We start from the raw sequence: 18,201 nt of genomic DNA on the forward strand, positions 1-18,201 counted from the left end.
TTCAATTTTATTTATATAGCGCCAAATCATGAAACACGTCATCTCAAGGCACTTTACAAAATCAAGTTCAATCATATTATACAGATTGGGTCAGATTATACAGATTGGTCAAAAATGTTCTATATAAGGAAACCAGTTGATTGCATCAAAGTCCCGACAAGCAGCATTCATTCCTGGAGAAACGTAGAGCCACAGGAAGAGTCATCTGCATTGTCCATGGCTTTGCTGCAATCCCTCATACTGAGCAAGCATGAAGCGACAGTGGAGAGGAAAACTCCCCATTAACGGGAAGGAAAACCTCCGGCAGAACCGGGCTCAGTATGAACGGTCATCTGCCTCGACCGACTGGGGTTACAGAAGACAGAACAGAGACACAACAAGAGAAACAAAAAAGCACAGAAGCACACATTGATCGTTTGATCAATCGAACATTGGTGTTCACTGAAGCAGACGCTAAAACTGCCGAGGCTCAGATGTGATGCAGAGTTGACTGACGTTAGTGAATTTTCTGATATGAGGCTCTAAAAGTTGCTGTAGATCGTTTTATTTAATTAATAACGGTTGGTCTTCATCACGGCGAGCTGCTGCTTTACTGCGAGGCGTTGCAGAGAGTCAGGCTCTGTCCACCATTATTTAATTTTGATTTATTAATTAGGCAAACGGGCATTATGATAGTTCTGCAATACTGTCACTAGATGGCGCCATGTCTATTAATATCTGTTTATGACACCCGGTGCTGAGGCTATTTATCCACAAAAAGGACCATCAACACATCATCAGGATGTGGGTTTGTATCATATCAAACAGTTTTTGGTCTTTTTTATAAGCATATAACGTGGCTATGTACCTTTAAGCCATATTGGCCCTTAATTCTGGGGTTCCTGTCCAACTTATTGTCTGTGAGATCTGACCGCAGATTAATTTGCTCATTGCTTCCCAACTCTGTGTTGTTGCTCCATCTGTGGGTGACTGTGGATTTATCAGCTGTTTATTTTCAGTCCCTTCTGTCTCTAAAGCAGCCCTCTGAGGCTTCAGCTACCTGTGCTGCCGGTGGATCTCCTCCAGCTGTGCGTTCCCCTTGAAGTTCTCAGACCGACTCCTCCTCTGGACCTCCCTCTGCAGCTCCGCTCGGTGTGCGTTCTTGATGGCTTCGATGGCTGACGCCGGACGGAGAGAGGAGGAAAGGTCCTTTAGATCGGACTCAGATTTTCAGATTCAAGCGTGAAGGGAACTCACCGGTGGCGGTGGCAGCGCTCTCCTCCTCCAGCAGCCTCTCTCTCTCCACCAGGAGGCGCTCCACCTCCTGCTGGTGCAGACGCTGGAGCTCCTCCACCACCCTCAGATGACAGTCCTCGACGGCGACGAGGCCGCGCTCACATGTGGCCTGGAAACAAACACAAGAACTATCAGGCTGCAGTAACAGCAACCCTCTTCAGTGTGGAAATGCTGACTAAGCGAACAAAGTTGGCGCTCTCCAAGTGAGGCGTTTTCAAAAAATTAACCCGGAGGAAGCAGAGAGATGGATTTAAAGTGAAAATGCACACTCTGACGTGTCTGTAACTCCTCCTTAGAGCAGGAGGTTTGTGGTGAAAACAGGAAGGCTGAAAAGAGGACAGTAAATGTTTTTACCTCTTTGTTCATGTACAGCACTTTGAATTGTCCTGTTAATGAAACATGCTACAAATAAAGTTGCATTTTGAGCTTACGGCTGTAATGGGAACCTGCTGAACCTGGAAACCTTGTTGTTGTGAGGATCTCAGGGCTGAGAGGCTAAGCCCAGTGGACTTGGTCTTTGTTTCAAAATAGTAAAACTCTGGTTTAAATTAACAGCTGTCTGCTTCTAACGTGGATAATTAAAGGCCCAGAGAAAGATATTCAACTCTGGGTTTTTGTCTTTTTATATTATAGATCTTAAAAACAAATCAGAATTGTCTAAACCTGCTCAAAAAAAAATAAACTGGCCACAGACCTCTGATCAGCTCTCTGGAGAACAGAGAGCTGCTGGCAGCGGCCTTTCCTGCAGCAGAGCGTCTCCACCACTGAGCTATATTATACACTGGAGTGCTGATTTTGCCGAAAAACTGAAGTCACTGGCCGCCATCTTGCTACTCCCTACTCTCACAGAATCCCACAGGATTTGGTTGCAATAACAAGCAGTTTTCTGGCTGTGTGAAAACGTTTCACAGGTAATTCTACAGTCAGTGGATGTACTAACACTATCAACTACTAGGATATTAGGTGCTGAAATATTTTACATGTTATTCATATTAAATATATATATGTATATATAAGTATGTATATATGTATATATGTATACACATATGTAAATATATGTTTTTGTATATTGTTATTTATACATTTATAAATGTTAAATATATATATTTAAAGGAATAAAATGCAAAATATTTCAGCACATGACTTTCTCATTAGGTGATAGTTTTAGTACATAACATAAATGTATATGGCATTTGACATTTTAAAAGTCTTAAGCCCCCCCTGAACATGAGAAAATCCTCGTTATTCGATGCTGTAGCGCACATATTCCTTAGTTACTGGGGGGAAATAGGGAGTACCAATATGGCGGCTGGTGGCTTCACAGCGACTCGTTCTAACAGCGGCTATTAGCACTCCAGTGTATAATATAGCTCAGTGGTCTCCACCTGATCCAGGAGCAGGAAGCGGCTTAACGTAGCGGCGGTTTGACCTCCAGCAGAGCGCCACCTACCTTCAGCTTTGCTATCTCCTCCTCGTGCTGCTCCTGCACGCGTCTCGTCGTCTCGGCAAACTCCTCCTTCAGCTTGTCCTCTGAAACACGCAGCTGCTCCTCCAGCTCCTCCACTTTTGCTCTCAGAGCGGAGATATGCTGCACGTCGGACTCTTCCTCCTCACTTCCGTCTGAACCTTCATCAGAGCTCTTCTGCTCTCCGGTCGGAGGACTTTCGTTCTCCATCACCTCCTCCGTGTGGAGCGCTCGCTCCGCGTCATCTCCTCCTGCGCTCTGCTGGGATCTTCCATCGGTCTGACAACCTGAGCTCCTCTTGGCGCCGCCTGAAGCCGACAGCCTCGTTTTCAGCGCTTCGTTCTCCTCGCTGAGGCCGACACAGGAGGGACAGGTCCGTCTCTGGTGTTTGGACCGGAGCCGGCTCACCAGGCAGCAGCAGAACGCTGCAGTGGCCGCAGAGTGAAAGAGGGAGACGTGGGAAGAGTAAAAGCTATGGAGTCTGTCTGCGGTGGGCTGCAGTCTGCGTAGAGCAGAGGAGGAGGAGGAGGAGGAGGAGGAGGAGGAGGAGGAGGAAGAGGCCAGCAGGTTTAGGGAAGATATTTTGGTCTGTGTGAGAGCTTTCAGGTTCCTCAGCTGATCTTCAGCAGCAAATCCACCGTTTTCCTCTCTTCTGTTGTCTGAGCCACTTTCAGGCATCGAGGTGACGTTCGTCTCCTTCGTAGCGTCGCTCCCACATTCATCCTCGGGATGAAGGAGCAGCTCGTGTCCTGCCAGCACCATCTGATTCTCCAGCATCAGATCCTCCACCACCTCGCAGAGACGCTCTCCCAGCGGCTCCTTCAGCTCCCACGCATCGTTCTTCATCGTGTTCAGGAGAGATTTCCAAAACCTTTCCTCCCACCTCAGCTGGTTCGCCACTTCGACGCTCTCCTCCTCTTCCTCGCCTTCTGCAGTCAGGTCCAAACGCTCGACGAGCTCCAGGAGTTTCCTCAGAGCTCGCAGCCTTGTTGCCGCTCCTTCTATCGCCTGCTGGACCTTCTCTTCAGCAGGAACCCTTCCTGCTGCTTTCTCCTCCGCCGGCCTCCGGACGTCTGCCTCTCTCTGCAGGCTCCGTTCTCGTGTTTCCTTCAGCTCCGCGTTCTGCTGCTCCAGCTGCCGGCAGGTCCGCTGCAGCTCCGTCAGCCGGGCCTCGGTGGCATCCAGGCGCTGAAGCAGTTCTGCCTTTCTCTCGTCTTCTGATCCGCCTTTCTCGTCTTTGAGCTGCAGAAGCGCCTCCGTCTCTCTGAGACTTTCCTCCAGGGAGGAGATCTGCGCCTGAGCCTCCAGGAGCTCCTGGCTCCTCAGCCCCAGCCGCCTCTCCAGGTCTTCCAGCGTCGCCTTTCCCTGTCGCTCCGCCTCAGCAGGGTGACGGGGCTCGCCGTATCTGCTGCCCAGTTCGGCTTTCAGCCTCTCTATCTCTCTGTCGGCCTCGGTCAGCTGGTTCACCATCTCCTGGTTGCGTTGGTTCAGAGCTCGGTTCTGACTGGCGAGCTGCTCCACCTCTCCGGAAAGCCTCTGCATGGCGGACGGATCCGCGGCCGCGTGGTTCTCAGAGGAGTCATTTCTGCCTTCGGGCTCGTTTTGCACCACAGACAGCCGGTTCTGGAGGCGGGAATCACAGCTCGCTCGTAAATCTCGCCCATCAACGTGAGATGCTTCACGCTGCCCGTCGGATGCAGCTGCAACTAAAACTGACTCTGGTGAAAAGCCTCCAGAGTCAGACATCCAGATGCCGGACAGCTGTGGCTCTGATGGGGGTTTAGGGTGAGAATCCTTCTGCTGATCCTCTCTGAACAATCCGTCTGCAACCTTTAGGTCTGTCTGCGGCGATGCTTTCCCGTCGGCTGGGAAAAAAAGACGGTCCTGCGGGAGAAAAGCAAAAATAAAAACTGAGATGCTACACGGTGACCAGTGCTGCACTTAATGCAGGTCTGTTAACACTAATCTGCAGCAGAATCAAAGTTCAGCCGCACAAACTTTCATTCAATCCGGATGTAAATTTTTCACATCCTTTAATCTTTCTACATCAGTTCACATTAAAGTGACAAACGTCTGTATTTTACCGGGATTCTATAAGATAGATCAACACATCTGCATTACTTGTTGTTATTTCACTTTTTAACTTTTTGTTCTCTGTCATTTTTCTCTTCATAGAAGGTACACCTGGTCTGGCGTTCTGTTAGCTGTGACATCATCAGGGGAGGCAGATCATCCTCTATTACCATCTACCATAGAAAGTACTCCTGGGTCAATGTGAGCTTCTGTGCTTTCTGTGTCTCTGCTCTGTCTTCTCTAACATAGAAAGTACTCCTGGGTCAATGTGAGCTTCTGTGCTTTCTGTGTCTCTGCTCTGTCTTCTCTAAGCCCCAGTGGGTGGAGGCAGATGAGCGTTCACACTGAGCCTGGTTCTGGTTCTGCTGGAGGTTCTCCTCCCTGTTAAAGGGGAGTTTTCCTCTCCACTGTCGCTTCATGCATGCTCAGTATGAGGGATTGCTGCAAAGCCATCAACAATGCAGACGACTGTCCACTGTGGCTCTACGCTCTTTCAGGAGGAGTGAATGCTGCTTGGAGAGACTTGATGCAACCTGCTGGGTTTCCTTAGAGAGGAAACTTTCTCACCAACCTGGAGGATCTGATGGAAATTAACTTTGGAAAGTGCCTTGATGACGTGGTGTTAATTAGAGCTATATAAATAAAATTGAATTGAACACAAACCAAAGCATGATTTAGAAGAAGGAAAATAACACGATTTCTAAAATTTTCTTCCAAATAGAAATATGAAAGGTGTTTATATATTTTAAAATATTCTCAAAGATTGATGGAGCGCCTTATCTATGATCACCGTTGTGCTTACTGACTGATTTTGTGTGGTACAATCTCAAAAATCTGTTTAAATGTCTAAGTATGACTTTACCAGAAACTATTAGGAATCTCACCACAGAATTAAGTAGCAGCCGAACTGTTTAATACTGTTGTTTGTTGGTTGCATTCTATGTTCAACAAGGATTGATGTCCAACTCATTTAAAAGCTATTTTAATATTAATAATCTGATTAATTCCTTGTTTTAAATAGTCCTCGTTTACAAACATCTTTTTCTACAGGCCATTTTTGTCGCTTGTGGTTAATGCAGAGAAAAGTCAAAATTAAATCGTAATTCTGGTTGAAATATATCGCAATTTAGCTTTTTGGTAGAACCCTAAATCAGACCCCAAAAGACTTAGAGCTGTTTTAGGAAGCCCTGCCTCAACAGGTGATCCATTACTAACTAAACATTTGTAATCCACATGTCATTTTCTTTCCTCTACAGAGTTAGGTGCTACTTTAGACACATGAAATCCCCCCAGAACAGGGAGCATGGCTGCAGGGATCTACAGACCTGCTTGTGTCTGAATGCTGCAGCTTCCAGGTGGAGTCGGCGACGCTCCGAATCTGCCAGCTGGGCCTTCAGCTCGTCCACCTCCAGCAGCAGAAACAAAACAAGATTCAGCAAAAAGGAGCGAAGAGTCAGACAGAACAGCAGAAACAGATAACAGAGATGATCAAGCTTTCACCAACGTTAGACGCTTTAATTATTACGGTGGAGAGGCTGTGAGAAAGCAGCAGCTCAGGTTCAGAGACGTCTTTCTGGAGATCCGTAAAGCTGACCCACACACAACCCACTGATCTCTATTTATTCACTGGATGCTGATTGGCCGTATCTAATACATGTAGCTGTGAAGCCACCAGCCGCCATATTGGTACTCTCTATTTTCCTCCAGTAACTAGGGAATATATGCGCTACAGCATTGAATAACGAGGATTTTCTCATGTTCAGGGGAGGCTTAAAACCTTTAAAATGTCAAATGCCATATAGTTTATGTTATGTTTTAAAACTATCAAGTACTGAGAAAGTCATGTGCTAAAATATTTTGCATGTTATTTATACACACACATATCTATCTATCTATCTATACATATCTATCTATCTATCTATCTATCTATCTATCTATCTATCTATCTATCTATCTATATTATATATATATATATATATATATATATATATATATATATATATATATATATATATATATATATATATATATATATAAATAGATAGATAGATAGATAGATAGATAGATAGATAGATAGACAGACAGACAGACAGACAGACAGACAGACAGACAGACAGACAGATAGATAGATAGATAGATGCCAGTGACTTTAGTTTCCAGCACTCCAGTGAATAAATAGAGATCAACCACAGCTCAGTTTCTACAGGGAGGCCCGCCTGAGTCCACTCACCACCCCCCTGCAGCCCTGCAGCAGCGTCTCCAGCTCCAGAGCCTCCCTGGCCTCCGCTGACAGCGTCACCGTCCTCTCCGGTCTCAGCGTGGTCTTCTCCACCTGCCTCCAGCACTCTGCTATCTTCTCCTCCATTTTCCGCTGGGACTTGGGACTCAGAGCCTGCGCGGCGCCGTCCTCGGGGCTCCGCGTCTCCCCTCTCCCCAGAGAGAAGCCCAGCAAGCTCTCGTACCTCCTCCTCCTCTCATCCCGCCTCCTCCGTCTCTCCAGATCGCCCAGCTCCAGAGAGCCCGGCGCTCCGGTCCCGGGTCGCTGCGCCGTCAGCCGGTCCTCAGAGCGACCCGGTCGGCCCGCGGCGCTGCTGGGCTCGGAGCGATGCTCTCTGACTGCAGGAACGTTGTTGGAGGCGGAGTCCTGCGTCACGTCTGGTTTGGGGATGACCTCAGGTGGGCTGCAGGTGTTATGGTGGCCAGGTAATCTGAGAACATTGGATATAAAAGGTGGCAGACTCAAGGCTTTATTAGAGAAAAAAGAATCACTGATTTGATCTAAAATCCACTCCTTTGGGATGTACGCTACATTTCAACGTTTGCATGAACCAGAGAACCTGGGGCGAGAGTTCGACCACCAGGTGAAGAACCCCTGGTGAGTTCTACAAAGTCCTTAAAAGCTTCTTGCAGGTCTGAGCAGGTCAGGTCTGTTGGAGTAAATTCCTGATCTGGAGGAATCGCTCTTATGGTGAAGTAGCTGAGCTAAAGTTAGAGCTCCTGATGCAGCGGTGCGGTCTGACCTAGGGCTGGACGATGATTCAATAGCTATCTATATCGATCTATAGATGTATATCTATGATAGAAAAAAAAAGGGGCAATAAAAAGTTCAATATAATAACAATTTTCCTTCCTTTTGCATTTTAGCCATGTAGGTTAATATTACATCATTACATCCTCCCAACCAATCACAACGCAGACCCAGGAACCAAGCTCCGCCCCCTTCAAAGAGTTCAGAGACTACAAGTTACTTTTTCTTTTTTAAAAATTTGCAATCTTGGGAAAAAGTTGGTTGAATAAAGGGTTGAGTTTGAATTCAGTGTTTGTGTGTGTATCTAAAATAAGTTGCTAATCAGCAGCATAAAGTGGCCAGGGCTGCACTTAAAATATAGGTTTTAAATTTGTTGATAATTATCGATGTTGATAAATATTTCTATTTTAGCGATATGCTTTTTTTCTACATCGTCCAGCCCTAATCAGACCATCTCCATTGTTCGTGACATGGATCATCCTGGAGGAAGTCGGCACCTGATGATGACCTCCTGCAGGTTTTCAGCGTCTCTGTAGTGGAATCAGCCTCCGTCTGCTGCCTGTTTCTTTTAGATCTGCTTTCAGGATTTTACCTCATGGTTTTTAAATATTTCAACGCTCCGACACCGTCTGACCTACCTGAACTTCTACATGAACACGGCCCTCGTAGGACGCTGAGATCTAAGAGCCAAAGGCTTGTAGTGGCTCCCAGAACCTAGGATGGATTTAAATGACTCGTCTGTTCTCATTGGGGTTTAATTCTGGGGAGGCAGAGCGTTAGACCAGTGCTGCTGCTTTTTATGACATTATTTAATTGCTTTTATTGTGGAATTTATCCTAACAGAGGCATTGTGAAGCACTCAGGTCACTCTATTGTGTGTTTAATTGTTGCATATTAAACACATTTAAATCGCCATCTCATAGGTTCCTGCAGGAGTCGGCTAACGGCCATTCAGGTACGTTCAAACAGGGAAACACACTGCAAAAACAGAACAAGAAATAAGTAAAATGTTCTTAAAATTAGTGTATTTGTCCTTGATTTGAGCAGGTAAATAAGACTATTTGCCAATGGAATAAGATTTTTGCGCTTAATATAGGAAGAATTCATCTCCATCATCTTATTTCAAGTGCAGGATGTCTAATTATCTTATTTTAGGGGTCAAAATACTCATTCCATTGGCAGATAATCCATTTTCCTACTCAAATCAAGGATAAATACACAAACTTTAAGAACATTTTACTTATTTTTAGATCCATTTTTGCAGTGCATCAAATGGAAAAGTTTCCCTCCTGCTTTACTTTTGCAATCTGATCCTGGATATGCAGCAGATCATGAAGGGACAGATTTCCAGGATTAAATTAAACATTTCCATTTTTTTAAATGCAAAATTTCACTATGAATTTATGGCAGATGTTTTGGGACAGAAGCTACAAAAGTGAGGAACAGACAGACAAGAATGTCGGAAGCTCAACCAGACTGTCCGCCTTAAGCAGAACCGACCCTGTGGCTGTTTCTGTGATGAAAGTTTTACAAACAGTTTTCTCTGTGGATCCTTCAGCAATAAAGACTGTGATAAACGGCAAAAGGTTCAGAAACTTATTGTACCAAAATACCTATTGGACGTCTATATTCAATACAGTTTCAGAAATATACAATGTTAAATTTGGCCCCTGTGCTCTAACTGCAGTCTTTGGAGTTATACCTCCAGATGTTTTAAATTCCAAACATAATTCAAATATAATAGCTTTTGCTACACAGACTGCGAGACATCTTTTACTTTTGAGGTGAAAACTGGAAGCCCCTCCCATTTTTACAATTAAACAGTACATTTAATTAAACATTCAGGATGAGTACCTCATCTAAACCAACTCACTGCTGCATTGTTGTAGTTCGCTGTAAAGTGAATAGATTTCTGTATTTTCTGTTATCATTACACTTTTTTATGCATGTTTGCTGGTTTTTGTATGTATATTAAAATGAACATCGCTGTATAATTCTTGAAAAGAATGTGAATAGAGTTTAAAAAGCGCTCACTTGGCCACGTCGGGGGCCTCGGCTGGACGCACGTTCTTCATCAGCGCTTGGATCCAGTTCCTGCGTATCCCTGCGGTCATGGCGGACAGCGTGTGGACGGCCTTCTGGGTCTGTAAGATCCAGAGAGGACGGTTTTTCTCTGCAGATCCAGAGAGGACGGTTTTTCTCTGCAGATCCAGAGAGGACGGTTTTTCTCTGCAGACGCGGTTCGGACTCGTCTGTCTACAGACGGCCAGAGTTGAGTCTTACGTGGATCTGGAAGCCGTAGTTTCTCTGGACCTGATATTCGGTCACGCTGTAACACTTTGTCAGGTCAATTTCTCCTTCCAGGTCCGAAGACTAGAGCAAAAAGAGAGAAACTTTTTAAACAACGACAATGAAATGGATCGCTGCTTGTTTCTCTGCTCTGTGAAAACTAACATACCTCCTCGGCCAATGAGTCCTTGTAGTATCTCAGGCTGGCCGTCGACAACACAAACCAGTATTTCTTCCACTAGAGGGAAGCAAAGCAGGTCCAAAAAGCTCCATCACGGTGGAAACCTTCCTCAGCACTACATGAACTAAACCTGATCCTGAGTTTACCTCTTCGTCTTCATCCAGCTTCATCATCCAGCCTTTCTTGAAGTTCAATAAATCTGGCTGTAGAGACGAATAAAAAGATCGTAAAAAGAAGTGGAGATGTGAAAATAATACGACATGCAAAGAAAGCATAAAAATTAACGAGGAGGGCTGAACATATTCTCCGTTTCATCCTTTTGAGCTTACAAGCCGACACACAGTGGATTGTTAGAGGCCTTTCCTCTGAGTTGAAGTAAACACAGACAGAAAACTCACTGGAACCACCAAACATGGACTTAGCTTTGAAGGAAAATCTGTGTTTTGGGACATTTATTCATGCACCGTTTAAAAAAAAAAGGAATCCTGCTAAGTGTGCAGCCGTGTCTGGTTCCTCTGTGGATCGTTTCCTCATTTCAAGCCTGCATGCAGGGACACGAGTCTTGCCAGCCTGTCTGCAGACAGAGATGTTACGAGGTGCTGCTGCTGCAGGAACATGTGGCTCCAGAGCTTTGGCACTTACAGGTCACCCAGCATCCAGAACGCTTCCTCACATTTACCATCAGCGGCTTTCAGGTCCTGATTGATGAATGCATGCACTCTTTTCACCAAAGGGAGCCGGTCTTAAATAACTGACAAGAACATTTTGGTTTTATTTCCCTAAAGAAACAATTAGAGGTGAGTTTAAGGAGAAACCTGAAGGCTCCTTCAGACGGGGCTCAGAACTACAGCAGATTGAGAGAACATGTATAGAAGAAAAGCATTTATGAACAAGTATATACATTTAATAAAACAATTAAAAGTAATTTTGCATAAAATTTAAAGCCTGAAATTACCAGATAATAAAATATAAACTTTAAGGCTGTGCCGAAACCCTGCTTTACTTCACTCAATTTCAGCAATTTTTGGGACAAAAGTTGCTTGTTTAAACAACTTATATATGTATTTAGTGTTTTTTTTACAGCAAGGCAAGTTTATTTGTACAGCACATTTCACTACAAGGACAATGCAAAGTGCTATATCTGATTAAAACATAGGAAAATTAAAACAGAATAAAAGCAAAACTTCTGCTGATTTTAAAATATATTAAAATCGGGTTTCTTTCCGTGGCCTTCATGTTGTCTCTGCTCCTTATTTAAATTATTAATGACACAGATGACAGCAAGGCTTGAAAAATAGATGTTAAACAATGTGAATTAAAGCCTTTAGAGAGAAATTTAAATGAATTAAAATCTGTTTTCTGTGGTAAAAGCCTAAAAAATAAACCAGAGATCAAAAAAATGGTAGAAATCTGATTGTTTATATCTCATAATTTAACAATATGGGAATTATTCTGTATGCAGAATAAATATTGCAACCAAACTGCTGGGACCACCATAACTGGATAACTGGACCTATTCAGGGTTGCATAGAAGTCAGCTCAGTGCAGTAAAACATGTTTTAGCAGGGCATTAAGATGTTCTGGTTAGGTCAATAAAAACCTGTTCAGACCCACTTTAATTGTCTTAATAAATTAACAAGACGTTTATTCATTAAAACTCTAATGTTGAGATGACTATAACATATTGCTTTATCTTTCCTTGCAGATGGTTAAAATCACTCTCTGGGCTCCATGTCTAAAATTATCCCAAAGTAAAAATATATTAACAATGTTTAAAAAAAAGGTCCTATTGTCATTGTGTCATTTACCATCATAACAGCATGTTTTCCTGATAATTACAGTAGTTTCACTTATTTTTGGCTGGTTTTCCTTTAATTTTCATGCAAAGATGAAATATTTTAATAATTCTAACCACCATAACATTCCCAGCAGGCTTTCTATCATCCAAACAACGTAAAACTAACTTTTCTCACTAAATCCTGCAGGATTCCCTTTAATGGGATAAAAGGAGACGCTTGTTTTTACCTTCATGCTCTTTTTTTATGCCCTTATCTCCTCTCTGCTTCATGCTGCAGTCTGTAAACGTCTCTTCAGGATTATTCATGAGGATTTTTATAGTTTGTTTAGTACGTGTTTGTTTTGCACATTTGTAAATGTTGATTTTTCGCTGGAAAATGTCTCTGGTCTCATTTAGGAGACGGACCTGGTCACACAACTGTTGACATCTTTTATTGTTTCTGATTTTAATCAACATTAATCAACTTCCAGGCTGTCATCATTAGTTTATAATCATTGTTAAATTTATTTTACGAGAAATAAGTGCATGATATGGAGAGAAAACAACAGATTTGATTAGGAAATAACTGAATTAAATTTCCGTTTGTTTTGGTTTGTAATGGATTCATAACTTTTTAATAAACTGATTAAGATGAGACGATGGATAAGTATGGATAAGCTGTTGTCTAAGCGGGGAAACGAAGGCGTGCCGATTACAGTTTCAGCTTCTGGTCTAAATGTGAGAACACATCAGATGAACTTGACCAGTTTTTACATTTCTTCCCTGTAAGTCTGTTCAGCGCCCTACCGTCATGGCCGTGTCGGATGTGCGGCGGTCCAGAGACTTGGATCTTCTCTGAGGACGAGGAACATTAAGCTGACTTCTGTCTCCTGCTGACAGCAGTTTCTGCATGGAGGGGAAAAAAAAACGAGGTTCAACATCAGAAATGAACATTTTCCTCAGAGGGAGGCTCTCATAAAGACCAAAGAGTTGGTTTTCAGCAAAGGAACCTTTCACCAGAACCAGGGTAGTTTTCTGGAGCCAATGCTACCCCCCTCTGTTTCCACTTAATTATCAGAGTATGAAACAGAGTAAAATATAAACTCTTCATTTAAATATTTTAGGGTTTTATATGGGTCATGTCTGCCTCTCTCAGTGGGAATTTGTTAAAGTTCTCACTGAAACAGACTTTTAAGGGTTTATATTACAGTTTCATGATGTAAACGCCATAAAAGGTTCACACATTTATGTCTACAATAACAGGTTTTAATCCCGACCAGATATGTCTCCTCTTGTCTCGCCTTACAAAGGGACAAAACACAGAACTGTACGTCAGCGAAATCTCTTCTTCCCATGGAGTTCGTTGTAACTTGTATAAAGTTGCTAAGAACCGTCCAGCAGATGGTAATATGTAGCACTCTGGTTCTGCACATTAACATCTGGGTCTGGTCCCATCGAATCCGTTCGGGGAAAGGAGGGACCTTCAGCTGAACGCTCTGAGCTGATTGGGCGAAGCGACACCTGGTGCCCTCCTACCAAAGGTCGGTTTTAGCCAATCACGGTATCAAATTAAAACGTAAGCAGGTTTCCGCTGGTCAGGGTTCTTCTTCTGGTTCTTCTATCAAAGAACTTGTGGAGCAGCAGCTACTGCGCTGCCATGTTTACGTTGGTTTGGCTGCGGCTTTTCGTCACAGCCGCTATGTCCCGCCTTAAACCTCAATACTGCAACGTGATTGGCCCGAACCGTTTCTGGTTCAGTCACAAAGCGAGACAAGACCAGATAAGATAATAATTACCTTATTGTCCCACAATGGGGAAATTCGGATGTGACAGCTGCAAATATACAGACAGTTACACACACTTGTAGCAATTATAGTAAAAAAAAAAAAAAAAAAAAAAAAAGAAGAAAAAGAGAGCTAACCGGTTAGTTAGCTCTAAAGAAACACCAAGAGTAGAAGATAAAAGTAAACACCAGAGTAAATATTGAACAAAAGAAAAAAAACTATTTGACAGTGGAGGGGGGGGGGGGTAAACTCCAACCTATTTACATAACACAGCATAATAGAATAAGCCATATTTACACAACGTACGATAATACAATATGCAGTTTGCATGGCAGTGCAGCAACATCCCAGCTAAGGCGTGTGCAAGTTACCTTAGTATTTGGAAACAATGTGAACAACCAATGGTTACATCATGCTAATCATTTTACAGGTTCTGATTCAAGGGTTGAATCAGAACCTGTAAAATGATTAGCATGATGTAAACAGTTATTATGTCTGTGGGGAGCAGCCGAGGTTAGAAAGTCTGACTGCAGCCGGGAGGAACGATCTTATGACGACGGATTCTCGTGTCTTTGTCAACGCACAAATACCGCAAGAATTCAGGTCGCAGGCTAAGTTAAGTACCATCAGCTGTTTGTTCGCGTTTTGGTTCTTATAGTAGAAAAATGCCTGATGACACGATGGCGATGGAGTGTAAGGAGATGAGGATCAGGCACAGCAGGGAGCCATCATTTAAACTTCTCTCTTCCTCTCCACTGTCGCTTCATGCATGCTCAGTATGAGGGATTGCTGCAAAGCCATCAGCAATGCAGACGACTGTCCACTGTGGCTCTACGCTCTTTCAGGAGGAGTGAATGCTGCTTGGAGAGACTTGATGCAACCTGCTGGGTTTCCTTAGAGAGGAAACTTTCTCACCAACCTGGAGGATCTGATTGAATATGACTTTGGAAAGAACCTTGAGATGAGATGTTTCATGAATTGGGGCTATATAAATAAAATTAAGTTGAACTGAAAAACATTAAACTTCAGCTCCCATCACAGGTGGACTCCACGTAAAGTATCTGAGAAAGGCATGAAAAGCCTTCAGAAGCTTCTCTGATCCCCCTCCTGAAGGATTGTTCAGATCGGGTTTGATGGCGGCTCCGTTTCAGGCCTGGATTACACAGCATTAATAAACCAGGCTTGAGTTTTTGTTTACTTCAGCCTCTGCTATTCAAAAGAACCATTCTTTTCACTTATATAACCTCTTTAAAACGGGGGAAATGACCAGTTTAATCAACACAGAACCTCCTTTGTCCTTCCTTTTGGCATTTACGTTGAAAACTATCCAAGGACACGATACATGGAGGAATGCAGCCTTCTGACTGCAGCGTGAACCAGTTTTTTTTTTTTTTTTTTGCCTTTCAAACAATCGGCGAACACCACTGACAGAAGCTGTTTTCTGCTGGCTGAAGAAGTTTCCCAAAGCTGGGGGGGAGAGGGGGGGGGGGGCTGCTCTGGGAATCTCCTGCCTTTGGTCTTCTCCTGGCTCCCAAAACAAGCGCACCCAAAGACGGTGAAACCATGACGTAAGCTGAAATGTTCAGACGGCGGCGATGAGTCAGCGTGTTTACTGGAAGACTCTCAGCTGCTCAGACGACTCTAGTCCATCTTCATCTGTGATTTGTTGGTGATCAAATTAAGCTGCAAACAGCTTCCAGTAAGACTTTCATAGAGTTTCAGAAAACGTCAAATGTCTTCACCTTTTTTTTTTTTTTACCTATGCTATTATTTTTGCTGCTGAAAGATCCAGTAACAACTTATTTTCAGTTTTCTGGGAGAGGCTTTTGTCCTCAAAGCACCCATGATGCTCGGCTCTCATTGGTCTTCCAGGCCCTTTGGAAGAGAAACAGGCCAGCAGCACCACACCTTCTCTAACATGCTTACCGTATTTTATGGACTATAAGGCGCACTTAAAATCCTTACATTTTCTCAAAGATTGATGGTGCGTCTTATATCTGATCACCGTTGTGCTTACTGACTGATTTTACGTAGTACAATGTGATCAAAAACATGTTAAAATGTGTAAATACTTTGGTTAGCAACAATGCCGCTCCGCTCAATGGATATTAGGAGCATTACGGTACCTGATAGGACCCCTGAGCTGTCTACCAGACTGCCTGACTGTAATGTCTAAACTAAAAGTGCATTCATGTAAGGCAGCCTGCAGTACGCGCTAGCAACAATAAACCTAGTAAGTTAATTCAATATAAAAAGTTTATTTTGGCTTTATGTTAGAAACAGAGCAGTGAAGTCCAGCTACTCTGTCCTCCTCACAGAGATGGATAGAGAGCTGTGGATGTGAAGGAGTAATGTTACACATTAGGGGAGAATATTTAGCGCACTTTATAATCCGGTGCGTCTTATATGTGGATTAATACACACATACACCCGTAAATTCACGGTACGCCTTATGCTCCGAAAAATACGGTATGTGCCACACATGAGATGAAGAAACCTTTCCTCCGAGATCTTAGATCTGATAATAATCCCCAAAATAAGAAGGTTTTATGATCCCAAGTGTTATATACAGTTAGGGTTAGTTTTTTTCCCTCTACTGATCTAAATTCATTAATTAACTAAGGTATTAATTCTCAAATTGTTTTCTGTGTTATGTTATCTTACTGTAATGAAAGGCTTTTTTTTTTTTTACAAATTGCTAACGAATGTGACAAGAATTATAGCGGCCGCTGTAACTTCGGTCCATTTTCTTCTTTAATCTACCAAAGCGAGTCTGGTTCTAGTGCTGATTTTTATATCATCACCCCTGCAGACGGTTTATCATTCATGCGTTTTATTGGGTCTGTCTGAAACAGCCAAGCACCTGTTAGCATTTACTCATCTCTTTAACCAGCGGGGCTCTGCCCGACGACACACGGTGACTATGATTCAGAGCCAGATGTGCCACCAGAGCCAGATGTGCCACACGGAGGCTCAGCTTTCCTGTTAGTTTGTCAGGAAACAAAAAAAGAGCAGCTCGTCTGCACTTCTTATGAGGAGTTTCTAAAATTAACGGCTTCTCCGAATCCTTCTCGCCTCGTGAGGAACCCTGAGAAAAAAAAAAAAAAAGTTGGTTCTCCCCAGCGCGCAGCAGGCAGGCCCAGCGCCCTCAGGGCATCTCAACCTGTTTTGTTCACAAACAGCCATAAATGATTCATGGCTTCCACCCACCTGCTGACACATGCTCACACTCTAGCTGGAGCGATTGCATGCCTTGACACACCGGGTTCGCCCTTCCACACGCTCGGTACCAAACTCACGTCAGCTTCTTCACAGCCGCACGGGCCTGCATGAATCGGCTCTTTCTCTGGTCTGACTGAAGCCGCGCGGCGTCTGTTCTCCTGGGCGTGATTAACTCTGAGCGCAGCTGCAAACTGCACGGAGATCCTGTATCAGGATTAATCTGCACTACAAGCGGTTCATAGACTCATATAAGAAGAACAACAACCACAGTCAGGAAACATCGTTCGCTGTGAAACACCTTGTGCAGCTTGCGTGAAATTACAACTATAAAATCCGCTCTTCACAAGCACTTTCGTCACTTGTTTTAGAGAGAATGAAAAAAATGACATACACTGCAAAAACTGATCTAAAAATAAGTAAAATGTTCTTAAAGTTAGTGTATTTTCCTTGATTTGAGTAGGTAAATAAGATTATCCGCCAACGGAATAAGTATTTTGACCCCTAAAAAAGGATAATTAGATATCCTGCACTTGAAATAAGATAATGGAGATGAGTTGTTCCTATTTTAAGTGCAAAAATCTTATTCCATTGGCAAATCATCTTATTTACCTGCTCAAATCAAGGACAAATACACTAATTTTAAAGAACATTTTACTTATTTCTAGTTCCGTTTTTGCAGTGTAAGACATTCCCCACAAGCCAATCAGAGCAGGGATGAATGTGTTTCAGCACGCCTGCCCGCAAAGCGCATTAATAACACCACTTATCTAAATTGTGTCATTTGTTTTTCCTTTTCTTTTCTCTTGTCCTGGTGTTAAATAAACTAACCAGCTGCACAGACACGAGTGGCAGCCGTCTTGTCATGTGTCTCCTGGTAATTAGAACAAATACTGTAAGCACTTCCCCACCCGCCCGACTGGTTCTGCAACAGCTACAGAGACACAAAGCCCAGGGGAGTTCAACATATGCTGCAACTTGCAAAGATAAAACAGCACACCCCTATGGTGGCTGCGAGAGGCCGGGATCACTGATGCACCAACCTTCAGATCCTGCAGCACATGCAGAAAAAATGGAAAACTTCAGGAAGAACGCAGAGACTCCCAGCGA

The 18,201-nt window shown here is 43.4% G+C and overlaps 1 protein-coding gene across 1 annotated transcript in view; it reads right to left on the reverse strand.

Annotated features, from left to right (window-relative positions):
- The window catches only part of LOC105938873 (myosin phosphatase Rho-interacting protein), a 41,775-nt gene that overhangs the window by 4,549 nt on the left and 19,025 nt on the right, over window positions 1-18,201 (reverse strand). Inside the window, exons 9-18 of the mRNA XM_036148737.1 lie at window positions 12,896-12,994; window positions 10,458-10,514; window positions 10,300-10,368; window positions 10,125-10,214; window positions 9,876-9,985; window positions 7,044-7,521; window positions 6,139-6,219; window positions 2,726-4,624; window positions 1,237-1,384; window positions 1,040-1,157 (exon numbers count right to left, since the gene is read on the reverse strand). Coding sequence (XP_036004630.1) covers window positions 1,040-1,157; window positions 1,237-1,384; window positions 2,726-4,624; window positions 6,139-6,219; window positions 7,044-7,521; window positions 9,876-9,985; window positions 10,125-10,214; window positions 10,300-10,368; window positions 10,458-10,514; window positions 12,896-12,994 — 3,149 coding nt within the window. The remainder of the gene's footprint in view (window positions 1-1,039; window positions 1,158-1,236; window positions 1,385-2,725; window positions 4,625-6,138; window positions 6,220-7,043; window positions 7,522-9,875; window positions 9,986-10,124; window positions 10,215-10,299; window positions 10,369-10,457; window positions 10,515-12,895; window positions 12,995-18,201) is intronic.

Source organism: Fundulus heteroclitus, chromosome 16 (assembly GCF_011125445.2).
Source record: "Fundulus heteroclitus isolate FHET01 chromosome 16, MU-UCD_Fhet_4.1, whole genome shotgun sequence".
In the NCBI taxonomy this organism is placed as follows: domain Eukaryota; kingdom Metazoa; phylum Chordata; class Actinopteri; order Cyprinodontiformes; family Fundulidae; genus Fundulus; species Fundulus heteroclitus.